General features: G+C 36.1%; 1 protein-coding gene across 13 annotated transcripts in view; it reads left to right on the top strand.

The window, feature by feature from the left end:
* SLC4A7 (solute carrier family 4 member 7) overlaps positions 1-27,891 on the top strand; it is a 105,465-nt gene that overhangs the window by 45,275 nt on the left and 32,299 nt on the right. For 4 of the 13 annotated variants that reach the window (XM_074195648.1, XM_074195651.1, XM_074195654.1 and 1 more), the window contains exons 6-15: positions 4,334-4,522; positions 8,285-8,641; positions 12,521-12,636; positions 14,476-14,633; positions 15,777-15,864; positions 17,254-17,400; positions 18,266-18,372; positions 20,884-21,058; positions 26,984-27,117; positions 27,494-27,739. In XM_074195648.1, the coding sequence (XP_074051749.1) occupies positions 4,334-4,522; positions 8,285-8,641; positions 12,521-12,636; positions 14,476-14,633; positions 15,777-15,864; positions 17,254-17,400; positions 18,266-18,372; positions 20,884-21,058; positions 26,984-27,117; positions 27,494-27,739 (1,717 nt within the window). The remainder of the gene's footprint in view (positions 1-4,333; positions 4,523-8,284; positions 8,642-12,520; positions 12,637-14,475; positions 14,634-15,776; positions 15,865-17,253; positions 17,401-18,265; positions 18,373-20,883; positions 21,059-26,983; positions 27,118-27,493; positions 27,740-27,891) is intronic. The other 9 variants (XM_074195650.1, XM_074195652.1, XM_074195655.1 and 6 more) reach the window with 4 other exon arrangements.

Here is a 27,891-nt window from a genome sequence, read left to right on the forward strand (position 1 = left end):
TTTTTTTTTTGGCAAGGCAAATGGGGTTAAGTGGCTTGCTCAAGGCCACACAGCTAGGTAATTATTAAGTGTCTGAGGCGGATTTGAACTCAAGTACTCCTGACTCCAGGGCTGGTGCTCTATCCACTGTGCCACCTAGCTGCCCCAAAAATCAATTCTTCAAGCAAGTCTTTACCTAATACTTTTGGTTAGAATAGGACCCTTACCCTCACAGTAGGATATCTCACCTCCCCATCCCCCCAAACTGTTTGTCTTGGTGGTTTTTGTCTCCTACTAGACAATAAACTCTTTGATTTTATTTATCTAACTGATTTATCTGAACTGTATCTTCCCCAGTTTCTAGCATGATAATTTGCATACAGTAATTACTTATTACTTAATTATTATTAAATCATTTATGTGTTATATTAGTTTGACTAACTTTAGAAAATATGAGATTAAATTCCAAGAGTTTAATATACAAAATTAATATGGACAAATCCTAAATCAAACATTCTGTTCTTTTCTTTTTTGGGTTCAAATTCTCTATCTAATTTTTTTGAATTTTGGAAAGCACTTTTAATTCACATACATTTATTTAATATAAATATATTTACTTATTATACATATTTTTAATATAGCAGAGACCCCTAGATGACAAATTGACTAGACCACCCAAATCATGTCATTTTTGTCTGCCTCATTTTGTTCATCTGCACTTATTAAAAACATATCCCAGGGCAGTTGCATTGATCAAATGAGATAGTATTTTTAAAGTGCTAGCTCTTGTTAATTATTGATGATAATCAATACTAATGATGATAATAAAAATTTAGTCTAATCAGTTGAAAACCACATTTGAAACTGGAGCTTTAAAAAACATTAAAAAAAAACCTCAAACCACAATCTTCTTATCCTTTTACTTATATTGAAACTTGTCAACCATGGTTTTTTATTATTAACATGCTACTTCAGAAAAGCTTCAGCTTATTGCTTTGGTGTTGTTGATTTGCTTTAATAAGATCAGGAGCAATATTTTTATCTTGATTTTTTTTCCCTTTGCACCTATTTGGTAGGGTAGGATTCTAAAATTTGTATGAAATAATGAAAGATTGTCATTTTTTTCCCTTTTTTTATTTATTTTTTATTCTCATTTTGTACAAATTTTTTTTACATTAATAAAATATTCTTGTTTACAAGTAAACAAAATACCCCTCCCCCCATGAATATAGATAAATTAAAATTAAAAAAATAATAGTAATAATTGTAGGTATGGCCAGGTGGCGCAATGGACGAAGCACCAGCCCTGGAGCCACGAGCACCCGAGCTCACATCCAGCCTCGTAAACCCAATAATCACCCAGCCATGTGACATGCAAGCCACCCGATCCCCACTGCCCTGCAAAAACCAAAAAGAAGAAAAAAAAAACCCAAAATGAAATAAAATAGTAATAATAGTAGGGGTGGCTGGGTGGCAGACAGAGCATTGGCCCTTGAGCCAGGAGCACCTGGGTCCAAATCCGGCCCCAGACATCCAAAGATCACCCTGCTACGTGGCCCCAGGCAGACCACCCAGCCCCACTTGCCCTGAACCCTCCCCCAAATAATAATAACAAAAAATGTGCTTCAGTCTTTGTTCCAACACCAACAACTCTGTCACAGGTGGATCACATTCTTTATGATAAGTCCATCACAAAAGTTACTTGCATATTTTTCCAAGGTTGCCTTTGCTGATCGCAACTCCCTCCTTTCTTCTTTCTCCACTACCATGTACTATATTTTCTCTCTCCTTTCACTCTGACTCTGCTGTAGGATAGCTGAGTGGCACAGCAGACAGATCCCTGGTCCTGAGGCCAAGAAGCCCTGAGCCCCCATACCACCCCTTAGGCCCAGCCTCCACCTGGCCCTGTGGTCCTGGGCAGGCCTTCCAATCCCAGCCCCTTGCAAGAAGTAATAAAGAAAATGTGTTATATCTGGCCACTCTCCCCCCATGGTTCATCCTCTCCTCCTTTATTCACATCCCCACCCCTTCCCCCTGCTCCCTCCTCCTTCTTACTCCAGATGTCTATACCCCATTGAGTATATTTGCTGTTTCCTTTCCTAGCCATCTCTGATGAGAGCAAAGGTTCCCTCATTCCCCTTTGCCTCCCCCCTTCCATATCATTGCAATAGCTCATTGTAATAAAAAAATCTTATTATATGAAATATCTTGGACTATTCCCCCTCTCCTTTTTCTCCCTTTCCATTTCCCTTTTTTTTCCTATTGACTCCATTTTTACACCATATTTTATCTTTGAATTCAGCTTTCTCCTGTGCTTCAACGATAAAAGCTCCCTCTACCTGCTCTGTTAACTGAGAAAGTTCATATGAGTATTATCAGTGTTATTTTTCTATGCAGGGATACATGCAGTTCATCCTCATTAAGTCCCTCATATTTTCCCCTTCTCCTCCAATCTCCATGCTTCACCTGAGTCCTGTATCTGAAGATCAAACCTTCTGTTCAGCTCTGGCCATTCCAACAGGAACATTTGAAATTCCCCTGGTTCAGTGAAAGTCCATCTTTTTCCCTGGAAGAGGACACTCAGCCTTGCTGGGTAGTTCATTCTTGGCTGCATTCTAAGCTCTTTTGCCTTCCGGTATATTGTATTCCAAGCCCTATGAGTTTCCAATGTAGTTGCTGCTAAATCCTGTGTGATCCTGACTGCAGCTCCACGATATTTGAACTGTGTCCTTCTGGCTGCTTGTAATATTTTCTCTTTGACTTGGGAGTTCTGGAACTTGGCTATAATATTCCTAGGGGTTGGTTTTTTGGGATCTCTTTCTTGGGGGGGATCGGTGGATTCTCTCCATTTCTATTTTGCCCTCTGCTTCTAGAATATCAGGGCAATTTTCCTTTCTTTGAAAATGATGTCAAGGCTCTTTTCCTGATCATGACTTTCAGGTATTCCAGTAATTTTCAAATGTTTTCCATATCAGTTTTTTTTTTTTTTTTTTAGGTTTTTGCAAGGCAAATGGGGTTAAGTGGCTTGCCCAAGGCCACACAGCTAGGTAATTATTAAGTGTCTGAGACCGGATTTGAACCCAGGTACTCCTGACTCCAAGGCTGGTGCTTTATCCACTACGCCACCTAGCCGCCCCACAGTTGTTTTTTTCAATGAGATATTTCACATTTTCTTCTAATTTTTCATTTTTTTGGTTTTGAAGTATTGATTCCTGATTTCTGGTAAATTCATCAGTCTCCCTGAATTCTATTCTTTGTCTGAAGGATTTTTTCTCCTCAGAGAGTTTTCTTATCTCTTTTTCCATCTGGCCAATTTTACTTTTTAAAGCATTCTTCTCCTCAGTAACTTTTTGAACTGTTTTATCCATTTGACCTAAGCTGGTTTTTAGCATGCTATTTTCTTAAGCATTTTTTTGGATTTCCTTGACTAAGCTGCTGACTTCATTTTCATGTTTTTCCTGCATCTCTCTCCTTTCTTTTCCCAGTTTTTCTTCCAACTCCCTCATTTCATTTTCAAAGTCTTTTTTGAGCTCTGCCATAGCCTGAGCCCAATTTCTGTTTTTCTTGGAGTCTTTAGATGTAGGAGCTTGTGCTTCCTCATCTTCAGGCTGAGTATTTTGATCCTTCTTGGGCTCATATGCAAAATATTTCTCAATGGTCTTCCTCTTGTTTCTTTGCTTGCTCATTTTCCCAGCCTAAGCCTGTTTGTTGGGTGCTTCCTGAGCTTTTGGGACACTCCCACAAGGGTCTCAGTGTGTGAGGCTTTGTCCTCCCTCCTGGTCTGTGAATGACCATAAGCACCTCCCTCTGCCATGGGGCCGAGGTGGGGGGGGGGCTGTTGTTCTATTGCGGGGGGCCTAGACTGGTATCAGGATCTGAATGTGGTCAGAGCCCCAGAGTCCTGTTCCAGGGGCAGAGGACAGAGCTCGGCAGTCTCTCTCAAGATTGTCTTTTCTTAGGGAGACCAAAATGTTAATTCTTTTGGATAATAGAACTCAGAACTATTCTAGGAAAAAATAAACAACTGTTAGTATGTATTTTTGAATAGTCTATACAATGACTTTATGTAAAAATGTAATTTATATCATTGATGAAAATGCATTTGTGACTCTTAGTTAGGGATCTCTGTGAGATGAAGTTAGAGTTTCATGGTGACTTAATTTGGAGCTTAGGTGTATGTGAACAGAGAGACACTGATTCAAGATAGAGGAGCCAGGTTCTAATTCTGACACTGGCATTTACTAGCTGTGTGACTGTACATATACCCACAAACACAGAAACATACACTTTTTTTTATTGACAGTCACTGTTCTTATTTGCTCAGAAATAATTGCCCTTTCTTTTTGTGTAATAGATATGGTGCTGGACAACATGATTGCCTCTGGCCAGTTGGATGACTCGATAAGAGAGAATGTCAGGGAGGCTCTTTTGAAGAGACATCATCATCAAAACGAGAAAAGGTTCACGAGCCGGATTCCCCTTGTGCGGTCTTTTGCAGATATAGGCAAGAAACATTCTGATCCTCACTTGCTTGAACGGAATGGTGAGATAAGTTGTAGCATCCAGTTTTTACTAACATGTTTATTCTAAAAGCATCCCAGCATATTAAAGAGTGAAATTTCTGTAAAGAAGAAATCATCAGTCTATTATTTGAGGGTTTTCAACTTGTTTTTCCTGTCTTCTATTATTTGATGTATTTCAGTTATTTTGCTGCTATTTCTTCACACTTGAAGGAGTCTGGTCATGGATCTTAGTGTCTTGTGTTGTAAAACATGGTTGGTCACATTCTCAAACAGGAAGTGCCACAAGCAGCCAGCCTGGAGGACCGTGCCTATTTGGGGTACCCAAGGTGCTTGGCTGGGGCTGCTCTTGGGCAGTCTAAGCAGTGAGATGTTGTGGGGCTGCATGGAGATCCAGCTCTTTGGTCACTTCTATTGCAGACTTAAAATTTTGAGATGGGATGTCATTATTCTCCAGTTAAATTAAGTGAGCATATATTATCTTCTGTGAGCCAGGTTATATATTAGGCAGTGAGAAATAAAAAGACAAATGAAATAGTCCCTGCCCTAAGGAGCTTGTATTTTATTAGATGGAAACAACTCATAAATAAATGGCTACAGTAAATATATGTGTGTGTGTGTGTGTGTGTGTGTGTGTATACACACACACACACACACACACACAGACACACACAAGATAAATGTAAAGTAATTTGGAAAGGGCTGGAGAGAGTTCTGCTATTTAGGGACATGAAGAAAGGCTTCTTTAAAGAGCTGAGGACAAAACTTTTAATGTTTGGAGGCAGATGGTTGAATGTCATCTAGGAACTCAGAACAAGTAGATCAGAGCCAGATTTGAAGGGGAGGTCTTTTTTTAATTCAGAATCTTTGTTGAATCAGATTTTTCATATCATCTATGAAATACTCTCATACAGTTTTTTAGGAGGCAGAATATCAAGAGAATTGGACCTTTTAGAAATTAACTTGTAGATGGCCTTTAGAATTTTTTGTTAGGAGCATCTTCCTCTTAATTTTGACACTTGACTTTCTGTTATATCAGTTGTGATTGCATAATTAAGATTTGTTTCTATATTTATGGTATGTTGTTTAAAACTTAATATTAATCAGCTTTAGTATGGAGAAATTGATAGAGTTTAGTTTTCATTTCAGCGGAGTCTACTGTTGACTGAAACTTGAAAATAATTCAGATATTCGAGTTCCTACTTTGTCAGGAATTTTGAGTCCTCCAAAGATGAAAAGGATGCAGTTATCGCTGAAGTGATGGAGGTGGCTAATGGTGATTCTGCATTCATATTGCAACTTTTAATTACTCAGTTATTAATAGTACTTATATAGGTCTAAAATAAAGTGTCTGTTACTTAATGACTTTTTCTGTTATTGATTACTGAACTATGCCATTTGATTGGGATAAAAAGAAGTATAAGATAGAATTCTGCACCAGAGAGGAAAGTTCACTAAACATGCAGTAATACTTAAAATCCATTTTTGGGTGATGATCATCAGTATCTCTTCCATCTCTCTTAACAGTTTGTAAATCTTCCTTCTGACCACTGCTTAGCATAATTCTTCCCTTGTAACCACTTCTCTTGGCTGAAAAAGTAGGAGCAGAGAAAGCCATTGTTTCTTGACCTTTCTTGAGCACCAGTGGTAGTGGTTTTAGGTCTTCTCAGTGCTGGATAGGGTGTGGGGTTGAGAAAGCTGGTAAGCATAGTAATTTCCTAATTTTTTTGCAGAGAGAGAGAGAGAGAGAGAGAGAGAGAGAGAGAGAGAGAGAGAGAGAGAGAGAGAGAGAGATGATTGACCCCTTTTAACTATTTAGTCTTATAGATCTCTGAAAAAATGATCACATCTTTAGATCTTCTTTAAGAGACCTCAAGTAAGTTTTCTCTTAGTAGTAAAATGTGCCTAAAATAGGAAAGTTCAGTTAGGTTTCCAAATACTGTTTTTCTCTCTCTTTAAAAAAAATTTCTAGAAGCATCCATGTCAGTTATTTCTTATATTCAGGAAGTATAGTCCATTCATTAGAATCAGCTGTAAATAGGTATTTAAAACCTTTGTAGGTCATAAAGATCTATTTTAATCTATTGACAAGTATCTCTTGGAAGTCTGTAATGGTTAGCAACGAAAAAACATTGCTTAGGAACCTAGCTTAATTTTCAGAAAGAAGGCTCCAGAACATAGGCACCCTATTTTGATTTTTACCATCTCAGCAATTGAGAATTAACTCAATAATTGGTGAGTCAGTTAAATATATAGAAATCCTTTAAAAATCTGTCTTCTTCATTAAACAGCAATGGTTCCAGATTATTCCAGGGCACATTTTATTAACTGTTAATTATGGAACACATAATTTTAAAAATGCTAATTTCCACATGAATGGTTTCAAAATGATTCTATTATTGATTCTTTGTTCTGATTGGCCTTTTTAATTGGAGCAGCTTTGGAATTGTAGGAAAAACATTGAACTTAGATTTGGGAGGTTTGGCTTTCCGTACTGACTCTGCCAGTTGACAGGTCTCTGATCTTGAGAGGAAGGAGTCTTTGACAGTCTCAGTTTCCTCATCTGAAAACACAGGGATGAGGATGAGGACTGAGTGAAGCTAGTCTACTGTAATGGGTTTTATGAGAATCATTGAGATACTAGATGCAGAGTTCATTGTTCAGCATAAAGTACTTTAAAGATGCTTATTATACCTATTTTAATGATAATTTCCATAGTTTTTTACATTCCCAAAACCATTTCATGCTATCCTTATGAGAAACTCAGTTTAATGGAGGCTTCTAAGAGACTGTCCAGAAAAGGCATCCCTTCCTGGCATGTGGGTTCTGGCCTCCTTAGTTGCCCACTGCACCTGGGCACCAGGCAAGGAGCCTTTCTTACCCTGGCTTGTTGGCCTCAAACTAGGATTTGTAGCTGTCAGATGAGGCAGCTTGGTTTTTTCCTAGCATTTCTCATTGAGTGAGAGTGTGAAAATTTCCTCTTTGACATCTGAGCACAAATTGACCCTTTCAACTATTATAAAGTGACTTCCTTTTAATCATAAGCACCTCACTGTTTCCTTGGAGAGGAGGGAGATGGGAGTTTTCAATTAATGCTGAATAGTTTTTTTTTTCCCCTTTTCTTTGTTCATAGAACCCAGTGTTTTCAACTTTTTGTTAAATGTTTTTGAGTATTTTGAGGCCTCTAAATGACCTGGATAAAGTTTCACATAGTTGAGCACTTTTAAATTATGTTCAGTAGTTTTCCTTGGAGAGGATCTCCTTTAGGTAGACTATGATAATGCCATCTCTTCGTTTGAGGCAGTGATGGGGGAGAGATTGTAGGCCAAGGATAGGGAGCCTTTGGTACATTGGTAAGTTGGGCATTGGACTTATTTATTTAGACTCTGCATGATGATAAGGACAAGACCTTTTGAGTTTGGTGGCCTATTTTCTTTAAACAAGAACTTTTTTCTGTTTTGTTGCTTTTCAAAAACTGAGTGACTCAGTGAGTATAATTGTTCTTTCATTTTATATGAAATGCTGACCGATTTTTTTTCCTCTTTAGTCATTAACATTCTTTTTCTTGTGGTTACTTCAGTGGCTCATTGATCGGTTGAGTCTGTCCCCATTTTCTAATAGCTCCAAAGCCTGATTGTCATGCTTGTGCCACACCTGCATGAAACTGAAGTTTTGACTCTTGAGAGCTTGTGATTTCTGTCAGAAATGATACATTTTTGTGCCTCTTTTATGTTCCTGCTGTGAACTTCATAATTGTTCCTTTATTTTTTTTTTTTTTATCTCAGGGGAAGGCCTTTCAGCCTCCCGCCACTCTTTACGTACAGGACTATCTGCATCAAATCTTTCCCTGAGAGGAGAATCACCCTTGTCTCTTCTCAGTCATCTTCTTCCTTCTTCAAGAGCGGGGACTCCAACAGCCTCCAGGTGTACCACCCCAGTGCCCACCCCTCCCAACAGTCCACCCTCCAGTCCTAAAATCAGTCGACTGGCTTCCCGACCTCAGCAGAGTCAGCATCAGGTCCCAGAACTTCTGGTTTCATCTGCCAGGGATGAGATCCCTACAGTAGTCATTCATCCACCTGAGGAAGAAGGCCAGGAGCAGGAGGAGGAGGAGGAGGAGGAAACTAGTGACCTGAGCCCAGGCAACTATCCCCAGTTGTGTGTGGTGCTTTTGGGATCTGCCTCACTTGCATTGGAATGCTTCTTAGGCACATAACTTGAGCCAGCTATGAGTAGTGCTTACCATTTATTTTGATTGGTGCATGATTTTCTTCTGTAGTATTTGTAGTATATTATTTAAAAAAAACTTTTAGTTGTTAAAATAAAAATTCATCCACACATTTAATTTAAGGCCACTTTTTGGATTGGTTATTGAACTTTTTAAACTAGTAGAACACTTTAAGCGATTTAAAAGGACTTTTTAAAAGCAATTTTTCCCTCAAGGTGAATACATTATTTACTGTGTTGTAAAAAATGTTTACAGCTCCTATTTTGAGGTTTAACTCATAATCTCATCTACTTAATAAACATATTTTAACCATAATTTATGGTAATCATTATTCCAAGAAGACCAGACAGAAATACTTTATAAGATTTTAGTGAAGGAGTCTGTGACATTTATGATGGTGCCTGATCAGCATTAATGGTAGGACATTGTTAGAGCCAAGATACAGACTACCTCCTCTGCATTGGAACCTGATTTTTTTCCTCTAAGACAAATTTTTATTAAAATTTGAATGACTAAAGTTTGTTCAGTTGTTGGCAAAACTGTGGCTATGCATATGAATCAGATGTTTTACTGGGACACATTTCACTTGATCTTTGGTGGGACACAATGTTTAGATTTTGGTGTGTTAGAAATACTCTGGAAAATCATTTACATAAGCATTTCTCCCCACTGAATTACAAATGGGGAAAAGATTTACTTTTCTGAAAGGTTGTGATTTTTGCCCTTTTTTTCAAGTCATTTTTTTGTGACATCACTAAGATTTCCTATTTATATAGTTGTATAAATTAAGTGCTGAGGACTAAATCTGTGACCTGATTGCCAGTCTGAGAAAGTTACTAAAGGCCCCCCAGGGCACCATGGCCAGGCCTGAGTTTCCTCTTTTCAAGGCTGGCTCTCTATCTACCCATCCTCGTTGTCTCTTAGTATAAATTAAAACAATTGCAAATATAGAGAGAAGTGTTCCAATATCTTGTTTATTCTTCATTTTAATGGGTTTATTCTATCAGAATTTAGGAAGCTTCCTAAGTAGCAAATGTTAATTTTGATTGTTAGAAAAGAATATGGTTAGATTTATGATAATGGAATTTGGAAAGTCCTTTCTATGATAACTTCCAGCTACTGATCAACAAATAATGATTCAACATGACCAATGCATTAAAAAAATTTTTTTTATAATGATAGTGTATTTACTAGTGTTTTTCCTTGAATTCTTAATATCTTTTCTGGGTGACTCCCATTTGTCAACTACACTGAAAAATTTCTTGTTACATCTTTTTTTTGTTGGAAATATACTAAGAAAAAACTTCACACAGGAAGCACCCCAGGACATCTTGTGTATAAAGTAAAAGTAAGATGTTTTAATGGAAATATCTTCCTTCCCCAAATTAAAGCTGTTTTTTGTCTATACTTTACAAAAGTGCTATTTTATATTTACTAATATTAATCTTATTATAACAAAGTAAAATCTATTTTGTAGTGGTAGTCAAAAATGCTGCTTACAAAGATGAAAGAAAATATTTTTGACTTTGGAAAGACCCTTGTTTAATTTCTCTTTCAGAAATTCCTTATTTGTGAAATTGGTCAGCTTTGAAAAGGAAATATAGAAACAACTAGGGTTATTTCTGCCATTTAAAATTAAGATTTTGGTAGGGGCGGCTAGAGCACTGGATAGAGCACTGAGTACCTGAGTTCAAATACCTTAGACACTCAATAATTACCTAGCTGTGTGGCCTTGGGCAAGCCACTTAACTGCATTTGCCTTGCAAAAAAGCCTAAAAAAAAAATAAGATTTTGTATAGTTTTGGTTTATATAGTTCCCTGAAAACCTCCTGTTAACATAATGCTTCTAGAGAAATGACCTCAAGGCCATTTCTCATTGTTTCATAAACTGTAAGAATTAGGCCAAATAGATTATGGTTAATGTAACAAACATTTGTTAAGTTAATATTCCATAAAACATTATGCTAAATATTAAGGGGATATGCAATTTCAGGTCAGTTCAACAAAAACTTATTACATATCAACTCATGTGTTGGTCCCTCCTCTCAAAAGATTTTACAGTTTAGTGTGATCATGAAAGAAAAAAATAGGGAAGAAAATTATTCGACTTGTTTGATTATAAATTTATAGAATATCATTATCTTTCACTTACATAATATTTTTGCATAAATTGTGTATCCATAGGAACGTAGTTTTGGAGCTTGAAAGTAACCTAGATCATATATAGTCTGGCACCTTCATGTTATAGATGATCAAACCAAGACCCAGAGAATTCAAGTGACTTGCCTAAATACACTCCTGTAGTAAGTAGCAGAGCCAAGTTTCCAGGTGAAAACTCTGCTTTTTTCACTAAATCATATTTGAATTAAGATTATAAGTAGTGTGGGGAGTCTCTTAGTTCTATCTACTTCCTCAACACAGCCTTAGGAAAGAGAAAAGAACTTTTGTGCCTTAAGAAACAGTTGAACAGGAAGATAAGAACTTAGATGGCAGCGGAGACAATATTAGCCTCCTTAGTTGTCTTTTCTTCCCAAGTCTTTTGTCGGTGCTGGAGCTTAACCTTGCCTGCTGTTATTGCTTTATTTTTACTCAGGATATCAGCTCCTTGCTTCACTTCATGCCTAAGATCTTAAATTAGCCCACTATACTTGGGAAGTTAGTGTAGAATCTTCTTAAGAGGATTTTTTTTTCAGGCGACAGAACTAAACGAAATGGATTCTTTAGTAAAAATAATGTAACTGGTATTTTTAATATGCATTTATTTTAGAGAGCAAAGGTCAAAGAAAAGTAATTCTGAGGACTCAGTCCTTTATGAGTGAAAACTGCTTCATCTCTTAATAAAATTGTGAAATGTTACTGAAGATTTTGAGAAATAATGATTGTTTTAGTTGCCTACTTTTTTTCCATTGAGTGTTGGCTAGTATAGATACAGAACTAGTTTTTCGTTGAGAATTTATTATCAGCATAAGTTTCCAGTTTGAATTTGTGCCACGTAAGTGGATATAGTCAGGGGCCTTCTACATTTTGTCTGTATTTTAGTGTTTTAGATTCCTAGTCTACCAGGAAGAATGGAACTCCTTTTCCCAGCATTTCCCCTAGATCTTTTATAGCCTATTTGTTAATAAGTTAGTATGAAGGAAACTTTCTTTTTGATTGTATGTGTAGTTTATAGTGAGTCAGTGTCTTTGTGTTTCTGGGCCTCAGTTTCTCATTGGTCAAAGTGAGAGGGTTGGCTTCCATGACTGCTGAAGTTTATTCTAACTCTAGTTCTATGATCCTTGTGGGTGTTTATGTTAGGATGACCACCAGAGGCAAAGGTGAGAAGTCTCTATGTTCAGTTAGTAACTAACTTTTCTTGTGCAGTATATTGCCAGGGAAAGATGTTTTAATGTCTCCCGGTTTGAGCATGTGAAGTATAGGTTGTTTTTTATACTTTGTATCATCATTACCCATAAAGTTTATATTTATATAAAATATTTTAGAGCTGAGCTCTAAAATATTTGTGGTTGGAATCAATTTGAATGTTATTCTAGTCTTCTTCCTTCTTTCCTCATTAAGTCATTATTTTGGGGGGGAGGGAGGGACCATCATTGAGGCAACCTTTAATGGCACCATTTACATTTGGGAGAGAAGCTACTGATTTGCTTTTATGAAAAGTACTAATCCACCGCATATTGGCTTACTTGCACATTTGCTTTTGGCAAACCATCACTGTCAGGATTAAGAGCAAAGTTAGGTTATACAATCTATTTTTAATATATTTATTTTGGATTTGTGCATTTTTAAAATATAGGCATTTTGGCATCTCCACAGTCAGCACCTGGAAACTTGGACAATAGCAAAAGTGGAGAAGCTAAAGGTAATGGAACTGGAGGAAGCAGAGAAAATAGTACTGTTGACTTCAGCAAGGTAATTCTTTCATTGAAGGTAATTGTCCACAGTCTCACCCTTATGTTCCAATCCAGAGTTCTGACAGTCATGTTTCTTTGATAATTTGAGAAATCATTTTTAATAGAATAGTAATTCTAAACTTGATTGATCCATATGGTTCTCTTTATATATATAAGAAGGTATAAGAAAAGGTGATTAAATAATTAGCATTTAAAATAGTTAATATGAGAGGTTTGAATATCCTTGTATCACTGGTCAAATTGTGAAAGGATTTGCAAATCCTGCAAGTGTTTCCATTGATACTTGCCATTGATTCCACATCTGTTTAGTACATTTTGGACCTCAGTGTTATGTTTGGGCACTACCAGCGCTAGATGGATGAATTCTGGAATGATGGGATAGCCCTAGTGAATTAATTATTAGCCTTTTAAATATGGCTTGTAATCTTGTGGGGTCAGAACTAGTTAGATAACGGGTAGCATATTAGCTCTTCACCTTGGGTAGAGGACATAGCTCTCAAAATATCCATTTGAAAACAGAACTAAAAATTATGTCATTTTGGATAAATGCATTTTCTAGAGAAAGCAGAGAAAATATTCCAGTATAACTGGGTTAAAAGCTATTGCTGAATATTAAATTAATGTTCTTGGAGCCCATTTTGTAAACTAATTTTAATTGTAAGTTTTTAATCATGTTATGTAATATAATTTAAAGATAATTATTTATTAAATTTTGAATGTGACTTTTGGCAGTTTTTTGTTGCGATTTGTTCCTACCAAAGAGGAGCTTTGGCCAGGATTTTGTGTTACTAACCTTGCCCTACCAAGAGCACTGTAGAGACTCTTGCCTGGTGATGCTTGTCAGGCTTCCAGTTTTTCTCTTTGTAATTGCCCCAATTTCATCATTATGACTTTTCCTGCCTGGTTATTTAGGATTTAGTTCTGTGTATAGTTCTAAAGGAAAGTGGTTACTAACCAAACAGCTTTTTAAATAGTTTTTAAATAAACTGCTGAAAGAGCTGTAGTTTTCCTCTAGTGATGGAAGACACTATTGATTTTCTTCATTCCTTTGTCAGTTTTAATTTTTTTATTTGGCCTATTGTTGTGTACACTTCCTTGTCTCCTGTTGGACAGGAGTCAGCCTCCTGGCACTGTAGTTGTGGCACACTGGGTGTGGGACTCAAGAGGCCTGCTGTAAGTGTTTGGTTTATGTTTTGTAGCTAGTGAGTGGTTGTGTAGTGTTTCTGTGAGTTAGAGACATGACAAAGTTCACCTAGTATGTTCTCATTTTGTAACTGTTCTTTGGAATTATACACAGATAACTTAGATTTCATTCAATTGTAGAACACACACATTAAAGGCAAGGCTCTTCCTACATGATGAGCCCGCACAAGTTTTTGAACTTTTAGAAAGCAAAAACACTAAATCTATTCAATCATGGAAAATAAAAGACTTTTAAAACTGTGTATAATTTCATGAACTTTTAGTTATTTGTGAAAAAAGTTTTGAGCTTTTAATGAATGTTTATATATATGTGTGTGCATATATATATGTTCATTGAACATTTTCTGTAGTGAAAATGCCCAATAATTTAGGTTTAGAAGTAATAAAAGCTAGAACATAATTTGTGACATTAAAAGTGTTACTTAGCAAACATCTTGTTCATATTATATTTTATCTTTTGAGTTCTGTAGAAAAATTTGCTCTGGATTTATGCTTCCATTAAATATCATTTTCAGTTGTCTTTCATGAAAGATAATTTTTCTTTCTTTTCCCCCATCTCTTCCCTACCACTATCTCTTAGTGTTAATATGAAAATACTGGAGTTTGATTATTATATATTTGTTTTCTAAAATAGGTTGACATGAATTTCATGAGGAAAATTCCCACGGGCGCTGAAGCATCCAATGTTTTGGTGGGAGAAGTGGACTTTTTGGAAAGGCCAATCATTGCATTTGTGAGACTATCCCCAGCTGTCCTTCTGTCTGGCCTGACTGAGGTTCCAGTGCCCACCAGGTAAAGAATCAGGCAGTTATTGTTATGATTTCCAGAATTCAACATATACCTCAGATTGGCTCTGTGACTTTGCATGAGGTCCCCGCAGCAAAGTTTATCTATGTCCTGGTAACTAAGAAATTTGTCTTATTATGGACTCTTTACACAGGATGAAATGTATTGGATACCTTATGTGGAAAATAATCAAGTTGTCCCTCTTGTCATCTTTTTATTTTTATAACTGCTCACTGTATTCATTCCAAATTATGCATAGCACTTTGTATTTCCTTCTGGGTCCTTAAAACTAGTACTGTGACATTCAAGTGTCTCCTGGCTAACATCTGATAAATCCTGGCAGTCACCAATTCTCTGTATATCCCTGATGTCTCTCTTGATTCATTAGTCCCAATATCTCCTCTGGGCTGACTGTGCAGAATACTGTTGAGATAGAATGTTTATTGATACAAGTCTTGGTCCCAGCCTCATGGACCCAGCCTCACAGTCGAATAAAAGGTTAAGAGATAGATTAATTCTATATGTAAGACTACCCAATATATCCATGATAGGGATACAAAAAATATATGCCCCTGTCAGATTGGTGGGAGAAGATTTTTTGGGAAAAACTTAATTCTTACAAATGATTCAGTCTCCAGCATCCTTCTTCAGTACTTCAGGGATCTGTATTTTGATCAGGATGAGACCTACTTCTGCTTCTGCTGATAGCAACTGTCTTCCTGCCTTAATTAAACATATCTCTTAGGTTTTTGTGACTGAAATAAATTAATTTAATCAACTTGTGTAAAAAAGTTTTGTGGATGCTTTTTATCTCTCCAGCTCAAGTCATTTTTTATATACCCCTTTCTGACAAAGAAAGACAAGTAAGCAAACCATTATACAGATGCCAGACAAGGATTTTCAAGATTAGTAGCTACTTTTCACATTCAGATATAAAACACAAAAATTAAACAGTATTTTTGGGTACTTCTGCCATGTTTCCTATGGTTTGTGTAGGATCAATAAGACCTTGCTTTCTCTACTTGAAGTTCTTTGCCTTCTCATTTTACTAATGACTGTGTTGAATTGCTTAGAATTATTTTTAAAAGAATGTTCATGCTTCGTAGCTTATCTTGAGTTTTGCTTCTTCCTATCTTTATTCTATTTTAGGTTTTTGTTTCTATTACTGGGCCCTGCAGGCAAGGCACCACAATACCATGAAATTGGGAGGTCAATAGCTACCCTCATGACTGATGAGGTAAGGGAAGACCTGGTTAACTTTTGTTGAATTAGGAGCTATATGAAATTCATGTTATCTGTGACATTTATTGTAAACAAACAAATCATAAGTTAGTTGGTGTTACTGAAGTCTCAGTGTACTGCTCTTTTATAACATAATGACTCACTGAATTTAAAGGACATGAGTTCAGATCCTTGTCCTGCTATTTAATTTGTGCGTGTTCCTGGACAGGTCAACTAACCTTTTGGGTTTCAGTGCCCTTCTTGCTCTCTGTGATCATGTGACTTAGAGGGACCTTAAAGGTAAACCACCAAGGCTTTTGAGACCCTTCTGTTTTCCTACCTTCTTTTTCGTTGAAATACTGATCTTAGGAATGAATGTCCAGCAGTTTAGTCACTGATAATATTTTCACTTGTTTTTAGTGTATTGAATTTTTAAAATGTCTAGAAAATGGAAAATCTTTATTCACTTACCTTCCTTAAGAATCTATTTCATTCAGTTGTTTTGGGAAAAGAGTCCTAATAAAAATTGTTTTCCTTAGTCATCCATATTACCACAATTTGGATGTCTTGTTTTGTAGGCATCTTTTTTTTATCTTCTCTCCACAATTCATTATCATTCAAATGTATTAGACCAAGATAGGATTTGCATTTATTATTTTACTTACTTAGAAGGAAAAGTTTGGAAAGTCATTTTCTCTTAACTCATTTTTACCTTTCTTTTTTCTATTTCTCTTATCTCTCTCCTTTTCTTTCTTTTCCCTTATCCTTTGTTCTTAATCCTCCTTTCTATATAGAACATGACATATTGAAATTGTTTTTATTTTTAAACACTCTATTGACATTAGGGAGTCTGAGGCTAACAACTTAATTTGTGTCTGGTAGGATCACACTTTTAAGAATGCACACTTTGGGGTGGCTAGGTGGTGCAGTGGATAGAGCACTGGCCCTGGAGTCAGGAGGACCTGAGTTCAATCTGACCTCAGACACTTAATAATTACCTAGCTGTGTGGCCTTGGGCAAGCCACTTAACCCCATTGCCTTGCAAAAACTAAAAAAAAAAAAATACACACTTTATTCTGATATCGTTGTAATAAGTAGTTTTAAGTGATTTTTTTTTCTTTTTAGAAAAACTTTATTCTAGTGTAGTGAAGTAACATTGTCTAATTTTTCTTAATAAGCACTTCACCATATGACTGGAAAAAAGACCACTCTTTTATTGTGTAATTGCATTTGAAATACTTGAATAATTCCATTAGGGAGGCATTGTGGTATGGTGTATGGATCCTTTTCTTGTTACTCTTGTTATAGATTTATTTGTGATTCTTTAGAATATATTTTTTTTATAAAATACTGAATCTATCAAATAGAAAATCCTTATAGGAAATTATACTTTTTTTTTCTTAAGATTTTCCATGATGTTGCATATAAAGCAAAAGATAGAAATGACCTCCTTTCTGGAATTGATGAATTTTTAGACCAAGTAACTGTTCTGCCTCCGGGAGAGTGGGACCCTTCTATACGCATTGAGCCACCAAAGAGTGTGCCTTCTCAGGTCAGGTTTCTTAGGCTTATTTTTTTGGTCTATGTTTATGGTAAATGTTTCAATTTAATCTTTATGTTGGTAACAATCTAGGAATTGCTCTGAGGTATGTGCCAAAGCAATTGGATACAGATTTAATGTTGTCAATAAAAGAATGGATCTGTTTTTCATACAGAGCTCTGGTGGCCTTCTGTGGGGTGATCCCTTGGGTTGGGTGGGGGGTCTGATCTTTTGTAATATTACACTTAAACCTGATTACTCCAGAAAGGTGAGGATGAGGAATGCTTAAAAATGGAAAGGACTTCACTGATCCAAACTGACTCATTCTATTACAGATCAGAATTTAACAAAGAATTATATGGTACCCAAATACCTGCATAAGAAATTCTTCTTTAGGATTTAATAACAGGAGAATATTTTATCTCCTCATGAAAATCAGGATGTATAGATTTCTTTTTGCTGCCCCAGATATTTGTCTCATTTCCCTCTTGGGGATCCTTTATGTTAAAATTAATTATGATTTCAATCTTAAATTGTGTGCTTGGATTTTTAAAGGTAACATTTCTTGATATATGATAGAGAACACATAACAGAGTGATCATGAGGACTGATGTGTGCTCTAAAAAAGTACTCTAAAAAAGAATGTTAAATGAAGACTTGGATAAAAGCTAAAAGGAAAACTCCCTTAGCATCTTATACTCTTAAGAGAAATGATCAGTGTCAAAAATTGGTAACATTTTTAATCTGATTTATTTTGAAGAGATGAATGTTGTATGCTTAGTTTGAACTGCTTTTAAAAATATATCTATATATAAATTGTAAATATATGCATATACACTTATGTAAATAATATGCCCTTTTGGTTTTTTGAATGCAGGAAAAGAGGAAGATCCCTATATTTCCAAATGGATCTACACCTACATCAGTTGAGGTGCAGAAAGAGGAAGGCCATCATGCCGGACCAGAACTGCAGAGGACTGGCAGGTGTGTTTACTGTCTCATATGTGAATTTCAGAGAGATTTTGTTAAAGCTCCATTGAATGTAGATTACTAAATGGTATGTGTTTATGGATTTGTAGGTTGTGTGTGTGTGTGTGTGTGTGTGTGTGTGTGTACTCTGAATATTTTTTCTGCGGAGGGTTTAATATTTGACATTTTAAAATATGGTGATAATTTCAACATCTTAAATATACATTTACCCTATCTGTAATTGTTAAAATAATTTTATTGTTATGAATGAATTAATTTTACTTAAATATAACCTCTTATAATAATGGGCTAGATATTCAAAACATTGCATGACTTTATGCTATCATTTCTTCCAGCTATCATATGCTATCATTATATGTTATCAAATCAAATCTTCCAGCCCCACCCAGGCTATGCTTGAAGAAAGTATAGAATTTTAATGGTACACTTCAAAAAGAGCATTATAGTTAGGAAGGAAGACAACTACTAGCTAAAAACTTATTTGTAACACAGAAGGGAAATCTGATTAACTGCCACCATTTGTTATTGCAGCAATAATGGTGCAGCCTAGTAAGTCTTATTAAGGTACCTGTAAGGATAGAATAAGAAATAAACCACTTGTGAAATTTGAAGATAACCTTGAAATTTTTGTCATTGGAACAAAGAACAGTATAGGAACAGAAATATATAAACATAGCTAATGCTTTTTCAAATACTGATTCTCCTTGGATGGAGATAGATGTGTAATTCCATTTCACTAGAATAGCATTCAAAAACAGTGGTCCAAATTTGAAATCCTCAAAATCTGTTTAGTAAAATCTAGGAAAACATTATTATAGAGCAACTGTCAAAGATTTTACTAAATGGCTTGAAATACGATAGATAGATAGATAGATAGATAGATAGATAGATAGATAGATATCATTATTCACTAAAACTTGGAGAGTTCTCTTCTCTCCCCCCTCCCTCCCCCCCAGAGAATTTTTGGAACCATTTCTCAGGAAGTTGTCCTAGGTAGATCACATTTTTTTGGTTCTTTGGATAGTAGCCACAGAGCACCATGGTGGTCTGACATGTAGACCACTGTGGCTTTAAAACTTTACTAGTGATAGTCATGTAGTCAGTTTTAAAATTATCTTCATGTAAATCACTTTGGCTATATCTATATTAATTTTAATCTTTGGCAGGTTTACTTTGTAATGTACTTCAGGTTACTTTTGTATTTGTTCAGTGTTTGCTCAAAGATGATCTAATATTAGTATAAGTTTAAGGAAAAGATAGTCAATAAATCAAAAATTGCTGGGGTAAGAGGAAATTTTGTACACTGTATATACATGAAATTATTAATGCAGTTCTTTCCTTTATTATTAGCATTGTGAATAATTGAAATAATGATTTATCCTTTTAAATGTTATAGTAAACTTATATGGGCAAGCAATAGATTTTTGCTTTAATCTTAAAATTATATTGAGTATCAAGGAGTGTTTCCTAAAGGAAGTATGACATAAACTTTTTAAATGCCATGAATTTGGTATGTAAGTGTTAATGTTGCATTTAACAACCAAAACCTTTTTTCCATGTTTATTTAATTTTATCACACACAGAGAAATTAGGAACAAATATGAATACTGAGTAAATTATTTAAACATACCTAGTGCTTATAATTTTATTTGGAAATGTAATTTTTCTTTATTTAAAATTTATATTAATAAAATGACTAAAATATTCAATTACTTTTCTCAAGACCCCCTAAAATTACACAGAATACATACTTTAGACTATAAATAAGGAAAGGGAAGGAAACTGAACCTGAGATTTGATCGATCTAAATTTCACTCCCAGTGGAGGACACTCTCTCAAGGGTGAGGAACCTTGTCAGCAACTCGTAGTCTCAGAGCCATACCAGAGCACTGAGAGATCCCCCACACCAGGATGTGTCAAGGGAACTTGATTCAATGTCTGTCAGACTCCAAAGACAGTGCTGTATCTACCATGTCTTGCTGTAGCTTGTGGTGAACACAATGCAGAGGAATGAGATTAAAATTCCTTTCAGAGTATTTCTAAGATTGTTTCTCAGAAAAATGTTTCCAAGTGTTTCTCAGAATAATGTTTAATAAGGTATAGGACATAGTGGGAGTGAGTTCCTATATAGGTTAGGTTGTTTAAGTTATGCGGCTGGATTTTAAAATTTGCATCATACATCTGCTTCTCACATACATTTGTATCTAGGATTTCATCAATTGTTAAATTATGTGCCTGCAATCTTTTTAGTATGTAGCCCATATTAGATATTGTAACTTCTTGTGTCTCTTTTTTTTGTGGGGGTGTCAAATATAATGTAACCAGCTTTCCAAAACACTTGTCATCCTCAAACTAGACTAAATTATTGTATTTTTTTCATGTATATCATGATTTTAAAAATCTATTGTCAAGCAATGGGCACTGGCCATCTTGTGTAGTCCATACTATGAGTTGAAACTAGCTCCTTCAGTGTACAGTTTGACGAGTTTCATCTCACCTATTTAGGCTTTTTGGTGGTTTGATACTTGACATCAAAAGGAAAGCACCTTTTTTCTTGAGTGACTTCAAGGATGCATTAAGCCTGCAGTGCCTGGCCTCGATTCTTTTCCTATACTGTGCCTGTATGTCTCCTGTAATCACTTTTGGAGGGCTCCTTGGAGAAGCTACAGAAGGCAGAATAGTGAGTACAAAGAATGGTAGTGGCCAGGCTTTTAGATTCAGAGGCAAATGTCTCTGTGCATTTGTCTCATCTATTCATACTTGTATTTGAAGAGTTTACCCACAGCATTTGATTTAACCAACCCCAAAGCAGACTTCCCCTAAAGAGGTAATTGCTGTGGAAAATGTGGGGAACACATGTGAACAGGAGAAGATGCACAGTGGAGGTAAAAACAAATGTTTATCCTAGCTTTCTGGTTAAATGGCTTTCTTTTTAAATTTAGAAAGGGCTTATATTGTCTTTGTTTGGGGTGGTGGTGGTGGTGGAATGGGGTATGGTGGGAAGGAGGGGAGCAGAAGAGCAGTGGGAAGTGGGAGGAAAATTTTAAGTAATAGTAATGTGCCTTCCTCTAAGCTAAGGCCTTCTTAAGTAAGATTAGTTTGACCTGGTTAGTTGACCTTGGGCTTCATTGTAGTCTGTCAAACAGAATTGTGGAAACATTGGGTATTGAGATGGTGCTTTCTTTAACTTTATTGTCATTTAATCTAAATGTTAAAAAAGTTAACGCAAGGGAAGAGTGATTTGCTAAAAACTTCTAATATAAGAAATAAATGGGTGTTTTTCTTCTGTTGGTAGTACTATAGCTTGTTATTGTTTATTGAATTGTTATCTTTTAATGCAATAACTAATGCCTTTGAAATCTTGACATTTTAATAGCCCTTGATTGATTGTGATGGCTTGTAATTGTGAACTGTGAATTATTATTTCTTCTATTAAATTTACCATTTGTATAAAACTTACTTTGGATGAAATTCTGAAATTTAACAAAGGCTGTAATTTGATTCTTAAATTAAAAAAAGATGGGTTTTTAAGTGATTTTATTTTAAGGAATTACGATATACCCTTATTATGATTGTTTTGGAATACTGTAACATCTCATTTATTTTTAGTTGAATTCAGTCAACCAATGTGTAAAGTTCCAATTTTCTGCCAGGCTCTGTGCTAGATATTGGGATATACATGCAATAAAATGAAATAATCACTACTTACAAAGGGTTTTATGTTCTAAAAGAAAAAATAATTGTTGACTAAGTTATAGATTTCCTTTGGTTATTATCTTGAAATATTTGGAGCTTCTTCATCTTTTTCTCATCTTTATTCTAAGCTTAGTCTCTTATTCTTAAAGGATCTTATGATCCAGTCAAAGATTTTGGACATGTACACATATGAGCACATTCCAGGAAAGGATGTGATGACATTTGGGAGGTCAAAGAAAAGGCAGATCATTTCAGGCCCCCTCTTTATTTGAACCTTAGGGGACAGGGAGAATTTTGATAGGTAGATGTGACAGGAGAGAGTCAATGAATGCAGGCACCAAAGCAAAGAAGCATAAGTTGTGTTGTACTTTTTAAAAGGTGAATCTGGAAGACAGATTGGGAGAGAGGATTTGTTCAGAGTTGCCTTTTTCAATCTGGTGAAGCTTGGGAGTTCTTTTCAGAAGAATGAGTCTAAATATAGGAATTTGTGCCTATGGAAGTACATTGGACATCAATTAAAATGAAATTCAGTTATCAGAATCATCAGCATCAAAACAGGTTCTTGGATTCCACTTAATAAATCCTTAGTCTAAAGATGGGGGAAACCAGTTTGGAAGATAATGCAGTGGTCCAGATGTAGAATGACAAGAGCCAGGACCAGGTTCATTGTGGTAGTGTTGGAAGTAAGGAGATTTAGGTGAGAGTAGTCTTGAAGGATGAATTGATAAGATTGGTGATTGAGGTTTAAAAGGCCAAAGACCCCTACATGCTGTCAGGCCAGGTATGATAGAATTGTGGTACCATTGGTAGAAAAAGGGCTATATCTTCCATGATGGTATGGGAATGATGAAGTAAATGTTGGGCATATTGATTTTTGTGGTGTATATAGGACACTCAGGTGGAAATTTGTGTCAGGTAACTGGAAATGCAGGGCTGGTGTTGGAAGATAGACAGAGCAATGTGAGAGAATAATATTTTGGTCCAGACAACCCTGGACCAAACTGAATACTGAAATCACTCAAGTGCTCACTAATGTGGGGGATATTTCTAGTCGAGGACAAAAGCTAGTGAACTCCTCTCCCTCTTGTGTCTTTGCACTGGCCATTTTCCCTGCTTGGAATGTACATTATCTTCCTCAACCTCCTCGGTTTAGTAAGCACCAGGTATTGTGCTAAGTGATGGTGAAACAAAAAGAGGAGCTTACAGTCTAAAGGGGGAAACAACGCAGAAATCAGATCAAACTATATTCAGGATAAATAGAAAATAATTAACATAGGGAAGGCACTGGAATTAAAAGATGGGAAAGACTTCTGTAGCATGCAGTTTTTGTTGGGATTTAAAGGAAGTCAGTGAGATCAGAAGTGAGAACAAAGGAGGGAGAGCATTCCAGGCATGAGGGTTTATCGGAGAGAATGCCTGGAGCTGAGAGAGAACAGCTAAAAGGCTAGTGTCACTGTATTGAAGAGAACATATTGGGGAGTAAAGTGTCAGAAGACTGGAAAGATCAGAGGGGGCTAGGCTTTGCATGCCAAAAGGAATATTTTGTGCTTTCTCCTGCAGGCAACAGAAAGCTACTGGAGTTTGAGTATGGTGACATGATTAGATCTGTACTTGAAAGAATTACTTTGTGTGTGGATGGAGGATGGACTGAAGTAGGGCACGATTTGAGGTAGGCAGAGCCTCCCAGAGGATAGTGGAATAGTCTAGTATTGAGGCAGAGTGTAGGCTGTGTCAGAGGAGAGGACAGGGTCACCTTCAGACATATCACAGGGAGGAAATCCACAGGAGGTGAGGCAGAGGAGGAATCTACTGATGCAGGGGAGGAATCCACAGGAGGTGATGCAGGGGAGCAATCCACTGATGCAGAGGAGCAGTCCACTGATGAAGTGGAGGAATCCACTGATGCAGGGGAGCAATCCACTGATGCAGGGGAGCAATCCACTGATGCAGGGGAGGAATCCACTGATGCAGGGGAGGAATCCACTGATGCAGGGGAGGAATTCACTGATGAAGCAGAGGAATCCACTGATGCAGGGGAGCAATCCACCTATGCAGGGGAGGAATCCACTGATGAAGCGGAGGAATCCACTGATGCAGGGGAGCAATCCACTGATGCAGGGGAGGAATCCACTGATGAAGCGGAGGAATCCACTGATGAAGGGGAGGAATTCACTGATGAAGGGGAGGAATCCACTGATGTAGGGGAGCAATCCACTGATGTAGGGGAGCAATCCACTGATGCAGGGGAGGAATCCACTGATGTAGAGGAGGAATCCACAAGAGGTGAGGCAGAGTTGGAGTCCTCAAGAGAGGCTGCAGAGGAGGAATCCACAGACCTTGGCAAAAGCCTGGATATGGGGCAGGGGTGAGAGAGGGGGGAAGTCCAGGATAATCTTTAGATTGTTAGCCTGAGGAAGGTACTCTTTACAGTAATAGGAAAGGTGTTGGCAGGGCAGGGTATGGGGAAAAGATCAGTTCTGTTTTGGTTGTGTGTTAAATCTGAGCATGTCTGAAAGGCAGTTGGAGATAGGAAATTGGAAATCAGTAGATAGGTAGGAGTAAGAGAGGGAGAATCATCAGCTTAAAGATGTAATTAAATCTGTGGGAGCCAGTGAGAGCTTTAATGAAGCTTTTCTTGCTTTTTCCTCCCCTTAGTACCCCCCTCTGGAAATACTGTGTAAATCTCCCTTAGTCCCTCTGTTGCATTTTTTCTGTATATGTGATTGTCAGCAAGCATTTATCAAGCATCTACTGTATGCCAAGCACAGTGCTTCTCTGCATGTTGTTTCTTCTGTTGGATCCTTGAGAGCTGGGTTTTACTTTTTTCATTTCACTTCATTTTTTCTTTGTATTTTTATTTCCTGCATCTAACAGAGTGCTTATTGATTGATTGTTTGAGGAGAGGAGAGATTAACATAGAGGATAGGACATACAAGAGATGTTGAAGCAGTCTTTTATAATGAGAAAGTTCAGAAAGTTGTAGAAAACTTTTGGAGATCTGCAAAGCCTAGGAAGTTCAAAAACCATGAGAATGAGGTTCATTGGACTGAATACTGAAATCACATAAGAGCTGATTAATGTGAACAAAGAAAACGGAAGATGTGAATTTGATGCTGAAGTTTTCTGGGAAAGTTGTTAGGAAATGATTCAAAAGATAGCAGATTCAGAAGACAGCAGTTTTAAATTGAAGAGAGCAGACAAAAACAATGTTGTAGACTTGAAGTGATGAAAAGAGAGAATGTCACTTTTTAAATTATTAAAAAGAGGAAGATGAGAAAAATAATTCTTGGCTAAAGGAACTTTTGCCTTCTTTGCTGGCAGCTTGTGTAGAGTGGAAAATAGTTGTAGGGAAAGAAAAGTGAGGGCAAATCTGGCCTACAGTGGAAGGAATGAATGTTGTGTAGGTGAGGGTATAGTTGACCAGAGCATGGCTGCTACGTATGACTGGGGTTTTTTGGTTTGAAGTAAGTAGCTAACCTAGGGGAGAGAGACTAGGAGACTGGGTGTAACATGCGGGGAGCAGCAGGACCTAGCGCTCTCAAGGGCTAGGAGAGATTTATGAACAGAAAGATGCCAAAACAAGCAAATACATTCCAATGTGTATGGTAAATGTGCAATTTTATACATTGACCTTTCCTTAAGAGTTCAGAAGCTGGTCCCTGACTCTTTCTGTTTGCTGTCATATTATCACTTCATTACTGTACTATCTTGGCAATAGTTTTGACTTTCTTTTCAGATACCATTTTGCCCATATTTCTTTTGTTAACTACTACATAAATTGATTTCAAAATATTCACTTCAACAGAGTTTAGAACAACTCAGTATTATAATTTAGAACTCAAAGACAAATTCAAAATATGTTGTCTTATTTCAAATTGTGAAACATTTATACACTGTATAGTTAAAAAAACTTCTCATTCATATGATGCTTACTCCCTCAGACAGTTTTGCCTCTGGACATAAAATCCAGGTGTGAATTAATAGTTAAATTTTGCTTCTGTAACATAAGGTCACTTTAAGTTTTAAAAGAGGTTGTATTGCACTTAAGGGGACAATGGGATATTCTGTGTGACCCAACTTTATTTTTTCTATAGCTATTTTCCTCCTCATTCTTGTTTCCTCATATTGTTGTTAGACTAGTTTAGTGAAGGATCGGAGAGTTGATAAGTGATTAACTCTAATCTTTTTCTTAAATTTTTCTATAGAGTGGTTAAGTTTGTCACTTCCATAGTCATATTTTGATAGTGGTACAAAGTTAGCATGCTTTCATTTTAAGGCAGGGTGGTTTACTTTTTATGGTTTATTTTCTTTTTTATTCTGAAAAAATTTTTAGAAAATTATCTGAATTTTCTTTTCCCTGACTAATTTAATTCTTTTAGTTTCATCATTCAGAAAGATTTTGAACAGGTCTTTGTGTTTATATATATCTATCTATCTATCTATCTATAGATATAGATATCTATATATATATATAGATATATATATGAAACTATTCAGTGAAAAATGTTCAATTTCAAGTAACAAAGAAGAATTAGGGCTATACATTAGTAACAGTCAATTAATGTTTTTGCTATAGCTTCTTAAATGGTTTCAGATTTGGTGCAGCACATCATATTGAGTTTGATTTCAGGTATGTGGCAGAATAATCACTTGTGATAATGTAGGAGGAAAAGCATATTTCCCTAATGTTATACCATTTTTTCTTTTAATCTGTCATGTATTGTTGAATAAATATCTTAGGTTTATTTCATATTGATTATAAGTAGCCTGTACTATATGAATGAGAGTAACATTTGTTTGATTAACATTTTTATTCAGACTTTTTTTTCCTAGATGCCTGTATGCTTATAGCAGATTAATGAAATATCCATGATGCATTTGTTTTTTATGGCTTTCTCCCCCAAACCAGAGTGCAATAGAGTCTCTTTTTGGAGCATCATTAACTGGGATCGCCTATTCATTGTTTTCTGGGCAGCCACTTACAATCTTAGGAAGTACAGGACCAGTTCTTGTATTTGAAAAAATATTATTTAAATTCTGCAAGTAAGTGAAAGTTCTCTTAGCTTCATGTAATATTTTCTAAAATTAAGAGGAAATGAATTTCATTGATTATTTTCAACCTGTGAAAACTAGGATTTGTTAAGTGTTTAAATTTAATATTCATTGAAGAAGCTAGAGTTGCACTTATTTTCCTTGTCAATTTTTTTGGTATGTATATTTATGCAAAAATAAAACTTAAATTTGTTAATGAAATAAAGTAGTTTCAAAGTGAAGGAAAAGCTTCATTTCCTTATTTCCATTTATTAACTTTTTACTATTTCTTAAGATGTTTAATATTATGTTATACATTTAAGACTAGCTAGGAGGGAAAGTGCCACTTTGACCTCTCCTGCATATGTGCTCATTTCTCTTTAAACAGAGATTACAGTCTTTCCTATCTATCCTTACGGACTAGCATCGGTCTCTGGACTTCCTTCTTCTGCATTGTCTTGGTAGCATCAGATGCAAGCAGCCTTGTGTGTTACATCACTCGATTTACTGAAGAGGCCTTTGCAGCCCTCATTTGCATCATATTTATATATGAAGCATTGGAAAAACTCTTTCATTTAGGAGAAGACTATGCTTTTAACATGCACAATGACCTAGACAAACTGACATCCTATTCGTAAGTGTTTCTCTTAATTTGTTTAATTATTTATTCAATATCATGTCTGATTTTAATTCAGAATTAAGAGACCTGGGTTTGCTCCTAACAAGGTATAATATTACAAAATGGGGATATAGGACAATATCATTAATTGCCAAATTGAACTTCTG

Source organism: Macrotis lagotis, chromosome 7 (assembly GCF_037893015.1).
Source record: "Macrotis lagotis isolate mMagLag1 chromosome 7, bilby.v1.9.chrom.fasta, whole genome shotgun sequence".
In the NCBI taxonomy this organism is placed as follows: Eukaryota; Metazoa; Chordata; class Mammalia; order Peramelemorphia; family Peramelidae; genus Macrotis; species Macrotis lagotis.